Below are 18,033 nucleotides of genomic sequence, written 5' to 3'. Positions count from 1 at the left end.
AAACAGGTTTCGTTAAACAAAGACAAGCCCAAGATAATATTAGGAAAATGATGCTTATCATGAAAGTGATAAAAACGCAAAAAAACAATTCTTTGATAATTAGTTTGGACGCAGAAAAGGTGTTTGATGCGATGAGATGGTTTTTTCTGTATAAAGTTCTCAAAATATTTTACTTCTATAATACCATTATTAATACGCTAGAAGCACTATATGATAAACCAAAAGCCCGAATTAAAATCAATGGGGACTTGACAGACTCCTTTTGTCTGCATAGAGGAACAAGACAAGGATGCTGCGCTTCGCCACTCATCTTCGCCCTATTCATTGAAGCTTTGGCCCAGTGGATTCAACAGAGACCTGACCTAAAGGGAGTAATGACTTTAAATGGAGAGCAAAAATTAGCCTTGTTCGCAGATGATCTTTTGATAGCCTTAACACAACCTGCTCAAACACTCCCAAAACTAATGAATATGTTGGAAGAGTATGGTCAGTACTCTGGGTATAAGATTAATATAAATATTAACTCAGGCGTTAACATTTAATTTTAACCCAACAAAAGAACTAAAAAATGAATATAAATGGAAATGGAGTAGTGACTATATTAGGTATTTGGGGATTAAACTACACAAAGATAATTCTCAGATGTTTGAGGTTAATTATCAGCCACTAATGTCAAGCATAAAATCTGACCTCCAAAGGTGGAGTATAATTCCCTTTCTGAACTTGAGCTCTAAGATAGAGTCAATTCGAATGAATGTTCTCTCACGCATGCTCTATTATTTTCAATGCCTTCCACTGAAAATACCTCCCAAACAATTTCAGGATTTGGGATAGGTTAATTTCTAGATATCTATGGCAAGGGAAAAGAGCTAGGATCAAGTACAAAACACTACAGTTGAGGAAAGAAAAGGGGGAATGGGCCTCCCATGTCTACGGGATTACTATTACGCCGCCCAGATGAGGCCACTAGTTTGTATTGGTTCAGCATCCTACACATCAGGTTGGAAGGAATTGGAAGGTACCACTGTGATGGGTATTCCAATAATGGCCCTCTTGACAGATGATAAACTCCAGAGTGAACTGATGGCTTCAGAGGACCCTCTATTGGACTGTTTATTTTACCCCCTAAAAAGCGTAATTAAAATATGTAAATTAGAAGTCGCATCCAGAATGTTGAGATGGTGCGGCTACGATTCCGATTTTGAACCCATCAAAAATGATGACAGATTTAAAAGGTGGTCTTTTAAGGGCCTCACATGCTACAATTCATTTCTTCACAAATTAAATTATTTAATTAATCACGTTTGTTTTTGTTTTGTTGAGAAACTCAGCTAAAGTAAGTGCTAACAAACTTTATTTAAAGGGTGGTTTTTAAGCACAGAAGATCGGCCATAACGTGCCATCCACGCTTATGCATTTCAACCCTTTTATTAGTGGTATTTTAAAGGTATGTGTTTGATTCTGTTGACAAGCTATAAGCTTCTTTTGTTTGCTCCAACCGCTAACAGCTAAGAAAACGTACTTTCCCACTGTATGAGTCAGCTGAAGATCATTTACCCAGAAAGTTGTTAGTTTCCAATCTAGGAAATAATATTTCCCTAAATATTATTTCACTAAATTTGATAACTAATTAAACACCATTAAGATCCATTTATCCAGAAAGGTTTGGTTCTTATTCAAAATAATATTTCCTTAAATATCATTTTACTATTTCCTTAATATTTCTTTAAATATTATTTTAATAAATAAAGGCAGCTAATTAAACACCGTTGAGAATTGGTCATCGAGAAGGTTGATTTTATTCTGCCAATCATTCTTTAAAATGTTGTTTTATCAAAATAACGTTTTATATGATCTTGCATTGTGAATGGTTGTTTAAAGGTATACCAATTATTGCCTAAGTTGGTTCTAAAACTAACTTAACTTCATTTCCAGATTCTTCAAGATAATCCTTGGTTCTCAAACATAAACATTGCATGGTAATGTTGCATCACTCTTTTGGTCATGATTTCCAATCATCTTTAATCAACTTGTTTATATTGTACATAGTCCATTAGTCTTCATTATTCTTTAATTCTGCTTGGTAGTTTAGTTGGATTGTTTTAGCAAAGTAAAGAGTTTGTTGATTGAAATATGTTTGACTTTGAGTTTACTTATTTTTGTTAATAAATTCTTGTATTTTTAAGAGATTGTGTGAATTAATTCTGTGCATGTACAGAGTTTTGCTTTTCAATAATGTCAGAGCTTAGCTCATCCCTTTCAATTTTCTCCAAATACCACCACCTTATTGGACTGGTATTCACATGACAACCATTAACAGACCGAAATATTATTTAATAAAATATTAAAGCATTAATATTAAATAATATATTCATATTCACAATTACAACACCCTTAATATTTAGCGGTAGCACCTTGCAACCGCTCCATGGCACCCACAACCTGCTGCACAATACGCCAGCAGCCCCAGCCTACCCATCCACGAGAGAAAAAAACAAATATGCGCACAAACCAGCCAGGTACTTGCACCTGGGCCCCACCAACTCAACTGCGATCACAGCACGCTGCCAGGCCAGGGGCCAGAGCCGCAGGAAGTAGCAGGAGAGGAAGGCCACAATGCACCACAAACCATGCACCCCATCAACCACACACCATGAAACTGGATGTGACCACGCGTCAGCTGTGACCTGGCACCGATCAACCCCAAAAACCAGACGCTCAACCCGAGCCCAGACCCTGACCAGACAGCTTGCTCCTCCTTGCAACCACTAATCCTAGATGGCCAACAGAAAACGGGGGTGTGGAAAGACCCCAAGCCGCCCGCTCAAACAGAGTGCATTTAAAACTGGGTGGAGATGGGGAGGTGGCCAATGCAGCCGGACAACAGTTGGCACCAGCACGCCCCCCCCACCCAGGATGTCTAAATGCAACTTAACACAGTCGGTCGTGGCAGATGGCCGCTCACACTGAGCCTGGTTCTGCTGGAGGTTTCTTCCTGTTAAAAGGGAGTTTTTCCTCTCCACTGTCGCTACATGCATGCTCAGTATGAGGGATTGCTGTAAAGTCAACGCCAGTGACTGTCCACTGTCTCTACATGCTCATCCAGGAGGAGTGAATGCTGCAAGTCACTGACTGGATGCAATCTGCTGGGTTTCCTTAGATAGAAAAACTTTTTTATCCAATTTGAATAAAAAGCTAACTCCGACTGCACTGTTCAATTGTTAGGATTACTTGGAGTGTATGTACCTGACTGTTGTGAAGTGCATTGAGACAACATGTGTTGTGAAGTGGCGCTATATAAATAAAACTGAATTGAATTGAATTTAGAGGTGGGCGTAGGCACCAGAGGTGAGGCTAATTAAATAGATCCCTCTCTGGATGCCATTAAGTGTGCCCATCCCTAAGGCCCTGCATGTACATTTCATAATGTTTAACATATCTATGACCTTCATTCTGAGTTCCTGAGCATCCAGCTTTGCTTCCTCTGCTCCATGTTCACGGTTCTGTTCCCTTTTAAATGCATGCTTAGCATGAGCTGAATGGCTGATCATAAGCTTATAAGTACCTGTGGTACTAATTAAGATCAAATATAACTATAATGCAGGGGTTAATGTTCTGTTTAGGGGAGCAGACACATCTTTTTTACTCTATATTAGCATATACTTTTAACTGAATCACTTTTTAGGAGAAATGAAGCATTGTTTCATAAAGCTATAAGGGTACAAACACCAGTGTGCGATGGACGTGAAGCAAATTTCCCTGGAGTGGAAAATGTGAACTGTTCTTCGCATCGTGTCTATAGCCCTCTATTCAGCACAAAAGTTGTCATACAAGTATGAAACTCACAAAAGTTGCTAAGGGTACATGTATGAAATTTTATTTTATTCATAGGTTAATTTTCAGATGCATTTGTCAGCAAGACTGATTTCTAGGTCACCAATCAGCAGTTATTTAAACTACATAATTATTAAATACTTATGGCTACCATGCTACATTCTGTTGTCAAATCAGCTCTTGCCTGGTGCATTTTGGTGATCCTCGTCCATATGTTTAGGCACAAAAATGTTTTTCATATTTAGAAGATGTAGACAGTACAATTTGGCTGTTTTTCTACTGAGCTGAGATTTATTTACAGAGCCTGTAGTTGCCCGTCCCGGAGGCTTATTCGTCCCCCAACTTGGGACAGCAGGTCCTCAAACTGGGTCCTGGATAGATGCAAGTACCGCTGAAAGCGACCATCATCCAGACGCAGAATAGGTGGTGGTACTCTCCAAACTGATTCCATCTCTGGAAAATGTGGTGAACCCAGGAACGTCAACGCCAGCGGCATTATTCAGCTTTCCATAAATAAAGCACCGTTACTCGATCCATGTTGAGTTGAAACTGGCAAGCAACAGATAGAAGCTCCTCCTATTTGATGACTTGGTGAAGGGAGTGAAGCGTCGTGGCCCGTTGGCCACGTTAATTGCTGGCGAAATATCAGGCAGGCGACAGCACACGATTGAGGCAGACAATTCACTGGAATCGCGTTTGTTGTGAACGCACAATAACAGCTGCAGTTGCTCGCAACATGCTCACTCTCGCTTTCTGCTTCCGGCTACCATAGTAACAGTCTACATGCAACATTTTTTTTGTCATTCACAAAACGCTAAAATCAGAGACATTCTGGGGACAGCTTTAAGCGGGAACAGGTCGTCTAAAACAGGGACTGCCCCTGCAATTCGGGGACATCTGGTCACCCTAACATATAGACGGAACGAAGCCAAAAGGCATCAGAGACACAGCACGCATTACGTAACATTGTCCAAACCAGACACTTTTTGCGAAATTAAACCATTAGCTAACCACCTTTACTATCGTTTTCCATAAAAATGTTTATCTGTTGCAAAAGTACAGTTGATGTCATAAAACTGTAGCTCAAGCCATCCTTTAAACAATTAATTTGCAATTTACCTGCAAAGTTGTAAGCTAGCTGAAATTTAAGTTTCCCTCCCACGACTATGGCTTACCGCTAAGAGCGCTGACTCTCCCATCGCGAAAAGCTGCAAGTCCTTCTTACATAATGTAACAGTTAATGGGAGTGGACTTCCTATTTTTTCTCAGGATGCTTAGTGGCATGTTTTGTATCTTCGGTGGCACCATGAGTGAGATGGAAGTGTGTTATATAGACCATGGGCAGATATCTTGAAATATTCACATATTTGCCCCTTTTGCTTTATTTTGAAATATAAATTTTAACCAGCAGATGCAATTAAGGACTTCTGATCGTCTGAAGACAAAACCTTGGACAAAAAAAATTAATTTAAAGAACGGGGTTGTCGCAACCCTGTCAGCCAGTATTTACTGTGCAAATACTGACAAAATTGCATCAGCAGAAGACACACATGACACTCACAGACTGAATGGAAGGAAGTTAAATGTTGCTGAATGTTGCAGCCAGTGTAACAGGGGGAGGTACCTAAACAAAAAATGCCATAAATAATGTATGCAAGACCTTTTGGGCTAGGCAACATTTTTCAAGCCTGTTATTGGCCGGTTCTATTGACTCCGTGTGAATTATAGCCTCGGTTTTCTGTTCACCTGGTGTGGTCTTCTGCTGCTGTAGCCCATCTGCTTCATGGTTCCACATGTGCATTCAGAGAAAGTGCTCTAAATATGTTGGTAGGAACCAACTGATATTTAAGCTACTGTTGCCTTTGTGTCATGTGGGACCAGTCGGCCCATTCTCCTTTGACCTCAAGACATTTTCATCCACACAGCTGCTGCTCACTGGATATTTTCTGTTTTCAGACCATTCTCTGTAAATCTGAGAGATAGTTGTTGGTCAATATCCCAGAAGGTCATTTCATTAAGTTCTGAAATACTGAGTCACCTTCACAATTTCCAGATTACTAAATACAGTTGCTGCTGTGCAATTGGCTGCTATGCTACTTGTGTATACAAGCAACTGAAAGGGTTTACCTGATAAAGTGGCTGGTGGGTGTATTTTGTCGATACTTTAACCACAAAAAAAGTAGCAAAAAGGGATTTGATTTGGCTGTTTCTCATACTTATTGTCATAATGTGAAAGCACTTTCTTTCCTTCAGGGAAGTGATGCTTAAACATAGCAGTCGAGTACCACAGGGTTCAGTACTTAGGCCACTTTTCTTTACTATATATATATATATATATATATATATTTATCCAATTTGAATAAATAACTGAATCTGACTGAACTGTTCAATGGTTAGGATTCATTGGAATGTATGTACCTGACTTGAAATCTGTATGATTTGATTGAATTGAATTAGCCCATTTTAAAGTTACCCACCTTTCACACAATGTAACAGGAAACAACACTCGCCAATTATTTTTACCTCTGGCTTCCTCCCTCCCTGTTGGTTGGAGTAAGGGGGAGTCAGATTTAGCCTAAACCGGCTCAGTTATGGTTGAGGTGCAAACACAACCTCCATTTCTGCTACTTGTGTGACCTCTTTTCTTTTCCAATGGTTATAATCAGTCTGACAGAGAGAGGTACCCAAAATCCTTGTGGTTTTTAGTATAACAATGGCCATCAGTGGGCTCTAGATGGACAAACTTTATCAGTTTATCATTTTACTTAGTACCCCTACACAGAGCCCATTCTAAAATGGCCAACCTCTAACAGTCAGTAGTTTATTCTAACCTCCTCAACAACCCAGCACCATTCCAAACCCTTTATGAAGTGCCTTGAGACGACATGTGTTGTGAATTGGCGCTATATAAATAAAACTGATTTGAATTGAATCAAAGCAAAGCAAAGGGTGGCTATTTTGTAATAATCTAAAATGTAAAAATGTTTATTTCACACTTATTGTTTATTACATAATTCCTTGTGTTTACTCGCAGGCTTCTCTGTCTCTGGTAAAATCTACAATTTAAATAGTCATGAAAATAAAATAAAAATCATTAAGTGAGAACGGCATCCTAAAACTTTTGACAGGTTGTGTGTGTGTGTGTGCAAAAGTGTGAACAAATGCTGTAGACACACACACACACATATACAAGGGTTGGACAATGAAACTGAAACACCTGTCATTTTAGTGTGGGAGGTTTCATGGCTAAATTGGACCAGCCTGGTAGCCAGTCTTCATTGATTGCACATTGCACCAGTAAGAGCAGAGTGTGAAGGTTCAATTAGCAGGGTAAGAGCACAGTTTTGCTCAAAATATAGAAATGCACACAACATTATGGGTGACATACCAGAGTTCAAAAAATGACAAATTGTTGGTGCACGTCTTGCTGGCGCATCTGTGACCAAGACAGCAAGTCTTTGTGATGTATCAAGAGCCACGGTATCCAGGGTAATGTCAGCACACCACCAAGAAGGACGAACCACATCCAACAGGATTAACTGTGGACGCAAGAGGAAGCTGTCTGAAAGGGATGTTCGGGTGCTAACCCGGATTGTATCCAAAAAACATAAAACCACGGCTGCCCAAATCACGGCAGAATTAAATGTGCACCTCAACTCTCCTGTTTCCACCAGAACTGTCCGTCGGGAGCTCCACAGGGTCAATATACATGGCTGGGCTGCTATAGCCAAACCTTTGGTCAATCATGCCAATGCCAAACGTCGGTTTCAATGGTGCAAGGAGCGCATATCTTGGGCTGTGGACAATGTGAAACATGTATTGTTCTCTGATGAGTCAACCTTTACTGTTTTCCCCACATCCGGGAGAGTTACGGTGTGGAGAAGCCCCAAAGAAGCGTACCACCCTGACTGTTGCATGCCCAGAGTGAAGCATGGGGGTGGATCAGTGATGGTTTGGGCTGCCATATCATGGCATTCCCTTGGCCCAATACTTGTGCTAGATGGGCACGTCACTGCCAAGGACTACTGAACCATTCTTGAGGACCATGTGCATCCAATGGTTCAAACATTGTATCCTGAAGGCGGTGCCGTGTATCAGGATGACAATGCACCAATACACACAGCAAGACTGGTGAAAGATTGGTTTGATGAACATGAAAGTGAAGTTGAACATCTCCCATGGCCTGCACAGTCACCAGATCTAAATATTATTGAGCCACTTTGGGGTGTTTTGGAGGAGCGAGTCAGGAAACGTTTTCCTCCACCAGTATCACGTAGTGACCTGGCCACTATCCTGCAAGAAGAATGGCTTAAAATCCCTCTGACCACTGTGCAGGACTTGTATATGTCATTCCCAAGACGAATTGGCCGCAAAAGGAGATCCTACACTATACTAATAAATTATTGTGGTCTAAAACCAGGTGTTTCAGTTTCATTGTCCAACCTCTGTATATTGCCTTCCAACAGGTAAAATTATCAGGCAGCATGGGATGAATTTCCACTGTTATGCTGATGATATTCAGCTTTATTTATCCATAAATCCTGATGAGCCCAACTAGGTACATAGACTACAAGGCTGTCTTGAAGACATAAAAACTTGGAAGACTTTTCTGCTAAATCTTCTGCTTCTCAATTCAGACAAGACAGAATTTGTCGTCTTTGGACCAGATTTTTTGAAAAAGAAACTGCTTAGCCAATAAATTAATGTGGACGGTATTAAATTGACCTCCGGTGACAAAGTTAAAAACCTTGGTGCCATTTTTGACCAGGACATGTCATTTAAATCCCATATTAAACAGCTTTCTAGGATTTCCTTCTTTCACCTCTTGAACATTGCCAAAATTAGAAATATCCTGTCCAGGAGTGACGCTGAAAAACTAGTCCATGCATTTGTTACTTTAAGGCTGGACTATTGTAATTCTTTACTATCAGGATGTCCACAAAATGCAGTTAAAAGCCTTCAGCTGATTCAAAATGCTGCAGCAAGGGTTCTGATGAAAATTAAAAAGAGAGATCATGTTTCTCATATTTTAGCTTCCCTTCATTGGCTCCCTGTTAAATCCAGAATATAATTTAAAATTATCCTCCTCACATATAAAGCCCTTAATGATCTAGCTCCATCATACATCAGAGACACTAGCGGAACAAATCAGAGCCGGGCCGGGGGCGGGGCAAATGACCGGGCCTTTTAATAAAGCTCATCATAACATAATTTTACAACATACACAAACCCGCAACAGCGGGGCTTACAAGCTTCGGCAACACGGAAAAAAACTGTCATTTTGAAGTCCATCAAGGACATGAAATATAACACACCACGAGAACAACAAAAACATTAGGCTACACGATAATTAATGATAAAACAACAGAAATTCATAGCAGTTCAGCTCCACGGACAGCATCGGATCATTTTGACTCCCACTTTATCTATTTCAAATCAGTAGATTTTAGGTTTGGTGAAACTGGCACAGCGGCACATAAGTTCACAAACAAAATTTCAATATGAAGTACTTCAGGCCTAATAACCACTATTTGAAGGGCTCTGCGAACTCCTGCACGATGCTCTGTATGTCCAGTTTCTTTGCTATCTCATTCTCTATGGACAGAATAGCAAGTCCACTCAGTCTCTCCTGCCCCACTGTGCCCCTCAAGTTGTTTTTAATTAGTTTGAACTTGGAGAATGAGCGCTCAGAGGTTGCAACGGTGACGGGAAGAGTCAAAAATAAAAGGAGGGCGGTGCAAACCTCAATGAATGTAGAAGTTAATGCTGGGTGGTTGACAAGGAGCATTTTTGCCAGATCCGCAACAGATTTTTGCTTTGTTATCTGGTCCCGAAAAGAGGTTCTAAAACAAAGCAGCTGGCCAGGGAAGCTGGGGCCGATGTCCCGGCTGTAGTGCTCATTAAGCCGCCAGGCAGCTTGGTGTAACTCCTCATCTCCTGCTTGCAGCAGTGTGTTGGGGTGAATTACCTCAAACATTTTCACAGTTCTGTTTAAGCTGGTGAATCTTTGGGACAGTTGCTGGATGATAATATCAAGACAGGCATTAAAAACATGCACCCTGTCTTCAGAAAGTTCATCAAAGTGACGCTAATTTTCAAGTCTTCTAATAGTAAATCTTTTTACCCTGAAGATGTACAAGGGTTGGACAATGAAACTGAAACACCTGTCATTTTAGTGTGGGAGGTTTCATGGCTAAATTGGACCAGCCTGGTAGCCAGTCTTCATTGATTGCACATTGCACCAGTAAGAGCAGAGTGTGAAGGTTCAATTAGCAGGGTAAGAGCACAGTTTGGCTCAAAATATTGAAATGCACACAACATTATGGGTGACATACCAGAGTTCAAAAGAGGACAAATTGTTGGTGCACATCTTGCTGGCGCATCTGTGACCAAGACAGCAAGTCTTTGTGATGTATCAAGAGCCACGGTATCCATGGTAATGTCAACATACCACCAAGAAGGACAAATCACATCCAACAGGATTAACTGTGGACGCAAGAGGAAGCTGTCTGAAAGGGATGTTCGGGTGCTAACCCGGATTGTATCCAAAAAACATAAAACCATGGCTGCCAAAATTACGGCAGAATTAAATGTGCACCTCAACTCTCCTGTTTCCACCAGAACTGTCCGTCAGGAGCTCCACAGGGTCAATATACACGGCTGGGCTGCTATAGCCAAACCTTTGGTCACTCATGCCAATGCCAAACGTCGGTTTCAATGGTGCAAGGAGCGCAAATCTTGGGCTGTGGACAATGTGAAACATGTATTGTTCTCTGATGAGTCCACCTTTACTGTTTTCCCCACATCCTGGAGAGTTACGGTGTGGAGAAGCCCCAAAGAAGCGTACCACCTAGACTGTTGCATGCCCAGAGTGAAGCATGGGGGTGGATCAGTGATGGTTTGGGCTGCCATATCATGGCATTCCCTTGGCCCGATACTTGTGCTAGATGGGCGCGTCACTGCCAAGGACTACCGAACCATTCTGGAGGACCATGTGCATCCAATGGTTCAAACATTGTATCCTGAAGGCGGTGCCGTGTATCAGGATGACAATGCACCAATACACACAGCAAGACTGGTGAAAGATTGGTTTGATGAACATGAAAGTGAAGTTGAACATCTCCCATGGCTTGCACAGTCACCAGATCTAAATATTATTGAGCCACTTTGGGGTGTTTTGGAGGAGCGAGTCAGGAAACGTTTTCCTCCACCAGTATCACGTAGTGACCTGCACTATCCTGCAAGAAGACTGGCTTAAAATCCCTCTGACCACTGTGCAGGACTTGTATATGTCATTCCCAAGATGAATTGACGCTGTATTGGCCGCAAAAAGGAGGCTCTACACCATACTAATAAATTATTGTGGTCTAAAACCAGATGTTTCAGTTTCATTGTCCAACCCCTGTATGTGTTTACTGGAACCTGGCTTTGGTATGGTGTGTTCACTGAATGGAAAACAATCAGATTTTTGAGTTTCTGAACAGCCGGTCAAAGGAAAGAGCCTTAGATCAGATTCTGATAAAGAGACAATTTGTTGATTTTAATGTGTGAATTTATTTATGTTTGATTCAACACCAGACCTAAAAATGTGCAAGTGTAAAACACTGACTGTGTTAGATACAGCACAGATAGACAATGGTAGGAGAGAAGTAATAAGCCTCTCTGACAAGGATGGACAGTGTAAATATTAATTCTTTAAAAGCCCTGTGATTCCCAGCATTCAATCATGATGCGTGATGATTACCAACATGTCTAATTTAGGTCTCTGGGTGAATTTATTCCACATGAAAGTCAAATGTCATCATAAATACACAGTGTTATCAGAAATAACAACAAGATAACAACAAGGCCATTCAACCTATCAGAGCTTCACAGCCAAGAAACACACCATCACAGGGTTAGATGACTATAGACCTGTCGCCCTGAAGTCTGCAGTCATAAAATCCTTTGAGCTTCTGCTGTACATATACATTCTGCTCCTTTTATTTATTTCTTTATACTTAATGTGTGTAAGCTGTGAGCGCTTGAAACCGCAGTCAAATTCCTAGTTTGTGCACACAATCTAGCCCAATAAAGCTGGTTCAGAGCTTTATAACCAAAAGCTCCAACACCCAAACGCTTCCTTAAACACCTAGAAGTCTGAAACTGAAACAATGAAATAAAAAAACTGCAGAGGTAAAAAACTGCAAGGCTTTTGGTTTTACTTTCAGAGGTAGAAATATTTAACTGTTTATTTTTAAAGTATTAAATCACTCAAGTCAAAGTAAACTGTCAAACAGGAAGTGAACTAGAAATGGGTGAGCAGGTCTAAATTCATTGTGGGTTTCCTTCAGTCTACACAGACTCAAATATATAGACATGCCATCACCTAAACCATTTAACGAGAGGTGCTGAAGGTTCTAAGAGTGGATCCAAAACAGTTAGCTTGTTTGTTTAGTGATGATCCCATTTTCTTCCCAGCATTACAATGATAGAGGACTCAGTAGAATGATAAATACTTCCAAGAAATGGGAAAGCCTGTGTGGATCTTAGAGTGCGCTAGAATTACAGAACTAGCTACTTGATGTCCATTTCCCAATTATTAGTGGGAGTATAGGTATATGTTTGAGTCTGTATGTATAATTCTGACCAAGTGTGAATTAGTGAAAATGAAACTAGACATCTGCTCCCTGTTATTGTTCTTACAGATATGATGTTTGATGTAAAATCATCCAAATAAATGCTAAAAGTGACATTAATGCCCAAACCTCTGACAACAACTGTATTAGATGTGACTGACTTACATAAGACAACCCATAGAACCAGAAATCTGTTAACAGGGAAGCCTCAAACAGCTGGAAAAGAATGTGAAAAGCCAACATGCAGCTGGAACAAACGTGACATTATTCAAAGCAGTATCTTACACATAGGGGGCGCTCTGCAGAACTGTAGGGAATCACTTACCTTGGGTGGTTTAAAGGGGTAGTCTGGTGTGAAGGTGATGTCCAGGAAGAAGACCCCCCCTTCGTACACAGAGCCTGGGGGGCCCAGGATGGTGGACCTCCACTCATAGATGTTGTCTCCTTTAGGTCCGGCACTGTAGGTCCAGAAACAGAAAATAACATGTTGTTAAAAGATCTGAGAAGTGTCCCTGCAGACACTGCTATGTCTGCCAAGTGTAGGCCAATGTGAAACACACACACAGACAAACTCTTGCCTTACTATATGTTGGGAGGACTTTGCATTGACTCACATTGACTTCTATTGATTTTCATTCATTTTCAAACCTTTCTATGGCCTAACCCTCAATTCACACCTTAGTCCTAAACCTAACCCCTAGCAAAATGGCAAGTGAGGACCATGAAATTGTCATTTTACAACAAACGGTCCTCACTTTGATGGTGAAATATGAAAATGGTCCTTGCTCAGCTGCAAAAACAGGAGCACACACACAAACACACACACTTGCAATAAGAGAGGTACTAATCAGATTACATTCTGTACTGGAATTAGGCCAGATGCCCCTGTTGGTTCTATGTATTACTTTTATTGTCATTTACACAGCTTGAGAAAACCCAGAGAGGAAGGTGTGTGTGTGTGTGTGTGTGTGTCTGCCCTGACCACAAGGAGACAGCCTGGTGTGATTTCAGACTGTGCTTTTGGTTTTTTAGTGGTTTCAGTTCAGATCTAATCTGGTGATACTTAGGGCTCACCAGCAGCTTTACTTTACTCAGTGGATTTATTTTAGCCAGATATGACCAGCTTTGTTTCAGATCAACCTTCACAAGAACCGCATCTGATTAAGTTCATCTGAAAGATTTATGTCCATGGTTCACAACAGGAACTCACTTGATGATCATTTATCCAGTTTTCATTCAAATGGTCAAGAGAAAAGGTTTGCTAAGATATCCAATAAAATGTTGGTAGATGACCACATGTGCCAGCTACAGTGGAACCAAACAAAGCTTGGCAGAAAGCATGGTAGAAGAACAAGAAACATCTGTGTTTTAAAGAAGCTCTATTCAGACTAGACTTAGATTATAACTTAGCTGAGGTTTAATCAGTCTACCTACTGTAGAACATGAGCTAGAGGTGATCAAATGTTGTCAGGGCTCAAGCTTAAGAAGCTGTTAAATGGTGCTTTAAGATCAACGCCAACTTTAATGTCAGCAATAGTTAACCAGTCACTGGATTCTCTCACTGCTTAAAAACCACTTTTTAAATTAGTGGTTTATTGGCAAGATATTATTGCAGCATTCATCAACATATCATGTATTGCATGTTTTCTAGTTATCATTCAGCCCTCCAATAGACCCACAGATCGCATAAAGCTTTCATGTTGCTGGTGATTGTATTAAAAACAACTTCCCAACATGGGATTTGTTCCTCACTGAATGATGTTCTCAAATTATAGGTTGGATTTATTCACATTTACTAGTGAGATTTTAAAGCTTATTTGATTTTAAGACTTATTTTTTATTTATTGAAAGTCAATATAGCACCATTCGCTGTTAATATCACGTCCTCCTAATATCCTGCAGTTGTATGCTAAATGAGGTCAAAGTGGTGGGGTGTTGTTAGCCAGCCCAACAGGTCTTTACTTGTTCACTTTATTCTGTCAAGACAACGGGGCGACTTGAGAACTGCTTTCTTTCTTACTTCAAAATAAGAGCCTCAAAATGTAGTCAGGTTTAAGTCCTTTTTAAATCACAGGCCCTAATATTCACCTAACCAGAAGAAATTCTCCAGACAGATTTCAGTTTAAGATCATTAGATCTTGTTGCACCCAGTGTCAATTAGCATATTAAATATGTACTGGCACAGTATTTGCAATCGGGCCTCTACCAGATGACTTACATTTGTTAAACTTTCTCCCTTTCCTTCTTGTCACAAATACTGGATTTTTATATCATAAAACTTTCAAAAAAGCTGATCAAATACAGACATTGTTCTGTTTCATGCAACTGTTTCTTTTTTCTATTTAAAATGTGATTAAAAAAATGTAATGCGATGAATAAAGGAGGACATTTTTCCTCAACTAAAATCACACACAAGTTCATTAATTTCAGGTGAACATGATGAGAGCATCGTGACTCAGCAGTTTAATGGAGGTTTTTCCCTGTTTAAACCTCAGAAATTTTGTTTGGTGCTCTGGACTGTTAAAGTAGGAATCAACACCATGGTGTGATCCAAAGAGCTGCCTGTGGGTTGTAGCAGCTTATGAGTTTGGTAAGTGATTTAAAGAAGTCTCAAAAGAATCTGAAATCAGCTGTTTCTCTTAAAGGACGATAGTCTACAAACAGAAGACATTCAGACCAACTCCCAACCTGCCCAGGTCTGACTTTACAGAGAAGTTCACCCTGAAATGAGACCGTAAGATGCTGAAAGAAGTCTCTAAATACCCTTCTAATATCATCATGGGACCTACAGCAGGTTCTTGCTACTGTTGATCTGAAAGTGCAAATGTCCAACCAGAGAGAGACTAAAGAAGTTTAACTTTAAAAACTCTAAAACAACATAAAGGACACACTGACGTTTACCAGAAAGACAAAGACCAGAACTTCTGGAATAATGTTCTTTTGACAGATGACCCTAAAACTGACATTTAGACATTTATGACATTATTCCAGGAACTGCTGCATTCTTCTACGTATCAGAGGATGCTTGAGGAAAATATGAGACCATCTGTAAAAATATGAAAGCTGAAGCAGAATTGGACACTGCAGCATAACAATGGCACAAATCATACCAGTAAATCCACCAAGGACTGGCTGAGAATGATGAAATGGAAAGTCCAGGGCCTAGTCAAAGCCCTGATCAGGATTTAATTGAGATGCTGTTGGGTGAAATGTACTAGCTAAAGATGCAAAAAACTCTTCAAAAATCTCCCAGCTCAAAGTGAGGAGTTGGACAAACTGTCCCCAGGTTGATGTCAGAGATGGTAGATGGAGACAAGAAGGGTCTCAATGAAGTTATTTTAGCCAAAGGGGGTAAGGCTAGTTATAAGGCTAGTTATTAGTACTTTTTCTGTTATATAAGAAAAAGTAAGCAACAATGTGTTTTCTATTTGCTTAAGCAGTAAAACAAGATTCATGTTTGTTGTTTACTTGTAATGGAATTATTTTTAAGATAAATAAATAAGAAAAACATAAAACTCAACTTGTGAACTTTTACTTTGAAAGAATTGAACATTTAATGGGATTTCTTTCCATTCTGTTCTACTGATTTTACTAGTCTTTAATGTGTTCCTGTATAATAGGATTGCTGCCTTATCTTCAACCTGTCCTTCAACCGGTATCTATCACTGAATGATATTGAAGAAGAAAGTTTTGTCTATAGAGTTTCAGCGACCCACAAAAACTACACAGAAAGATTAAATCAGTGGATGAAACACAACCTTAAACAACCAGGCTAATTACCCATTTCCTCCATTAGTTTTAATCTCTGTTATCACCATGTTTGTTTTATCATTATTCTGCTAAATGTTCATAAAATCGAACACAAGAGAGTCCATGTTTGCAGGCTCAGGCCAAAAATGACAATTACTGGCCTGGACAACATTAATTATTCAAATCCTACTGAAAGGTAGATTTTAAAAATAGTCCTTTAGGGGTCCCACAGCTATTTCTCACCTATGTTCCCACAGTTTGCTTTGCAGCATCTGGAAATATTTAGAGCTCTGACAAGACTGCCTTATTTTCCCCTGTGTAGTTTGTTCCTACTCACTGACAGGAAGCCAGGGCTGGCAGACAGACTTTTTATCAGTCACCCAGGCCTGTCAGGCTGATGGAGGAAACAGATCTCACCATTCACCTCAGGGATTTTCTCTTATTTATCTAAGAGAACCTATCTATTATGTTCAAATGTGGACAAGTGGTCTTTAGAACTTCTCCACAACAAACCACAACAACCACTTTAAATGGTGTCAGATGCCTCGGTGAGAGATTGTAATGATCTGTCAGGAAAATTATGAAGCCTGGGCTTCTGGGCTGGACAAAAAATGAGAGCATGTTCAATCACTTTTCTCCTTTATTGTAACGTATCTCTTATACAGTTTAACCCAAAATAAATGATTCTAAAACAATCTAACACTTTTGTTAAACTTGCTGTAACATTTCAGCATTCAGTCCAAGGTGAAAGTCTTTCAGCTGACTCCATCTACACTTAGCAAGAAAAAGAAATCTGCAGGAAAATAATCGTACAGCATGATACTGCCACCACAGTGTTTCATTGTGGGTGTTTGTGCCTGTTAAAATCATGGCCTGTATGTGTTCTTGGAAAACCTGAGTCTCACAACTAGGGATGGGAAATAATCATATTGTGTATCAGAAATGTTTTTTTCAGCATAGTAACAATTATGGCCTATCGTGAAGAAAATAAACTCTACCTTTCCCCTACTTGTCACATTACAACCACAAACGTTAGTGTGCATCACTGGGATGTTAAGTGATAGAGCAACACAAAGCAGTGCATACGTTTAAAGTGAAAAGAAAATCATAAGAACCCCTCATGCCGACTACGAAATCGAGGCACGTGACATCGCCCGGTACGGCGGAGCTGGGGTCCCACCCTGGAGCCAGGCCTGGGGTCGGGACTCGTTGGAGAGCGCCTGGTGGCTGTATGTGCCAGCTTTCTACAGACTGACATTTTTGCACCTTTAGCAAAATTGCTGTTTGTTGTCTAATGTTCTCTAACAAACCTCTAAGGCCAGAAACAGAACAGCTGAATTTATACGCATATACAAGTCAGCGTTTCCACTACCATTATCCAAGGGGGGAGCTCTGCCTCACCAACAAGACCACCTGCCCCCCCCAAGAGGATCACAGCAAGTAGTAATAGCATGTTTTCACAGTTGATGTCATTCATTTTATTAGATCATGTCGTGAGTGATTTCTGTCCCTGCGTCGTCGCTACTCTACTTTCTATGGCCAAACTTGACAAAAGCTGGACGAAAACACACTGCTCATACATGTGTCACCAACGCTGATAAGCCAAGTTACATGCACTCACACAGAGGTGAAAACGCTCCTGACAGCGGACAGAAAAACATGCCGCTAAAACCTAGAAAGCAGGCAAGGATATCTGTGGTTTTAAAAAGCGCCAAATTGAGTTTTGATGGCAGCACTTCCTCTCCTGCGAGCAGCAGAGCAAACTCTCCTCCTCCTGGTACATAAGGCGAAGGTAGAGGTACGCAAAATAGCCCAAGTGTTTCATGCCCTG

The 18,033-nt window shown here is 40.4% G+C and overlaps 1 protein-coding gene across 2 annotated transcripts in view; it reads right to left on the bottom strand.

Annotated features, from left to right (window-relative positions):
* Positions 1-18,033, bottom strand: part of LOC124878680 (ubiquitin-conjugating enzyme E2 E2-like) — a 94,256-nt gene that overhangs the window by 23,454 nt on the left and 52,769 nt on the right. For both annotated transcript variants that reach the window (XM_047382754.1, XM_047382755.1), the window contains exon 4: positions 12,778-12,910. In XM_047382754.1, coding sequence (XP_047238710.1) covers positions 12,778-12,910 — 133 coding nt within the window. The remainder of the gene's footprint in view (positions 1-12,777; positions 12,911-18,033) is intronic.

This window comes from Girardinichthys multiradiatus, chromosome 13 (assembly GCF_021462225.1).
Source record: "Girardinichthys multiradiatus isolate DD_20200921_A chromosome 13, DD_fGirMul_XY1, whole genome shotgun sequence".
Taxonomy (NCBI): Eukaryota; Metazoa; Chordata; class Actinopteri; order Cyprinodontiformes; family Goodeidae; genus Girardinichthys; species Girardinichthys multiradiatus.
Note: the sequence above shows the minus strand (reverse complement) of the source record. Positions and strands in the feature narration are given on the sequence as shown.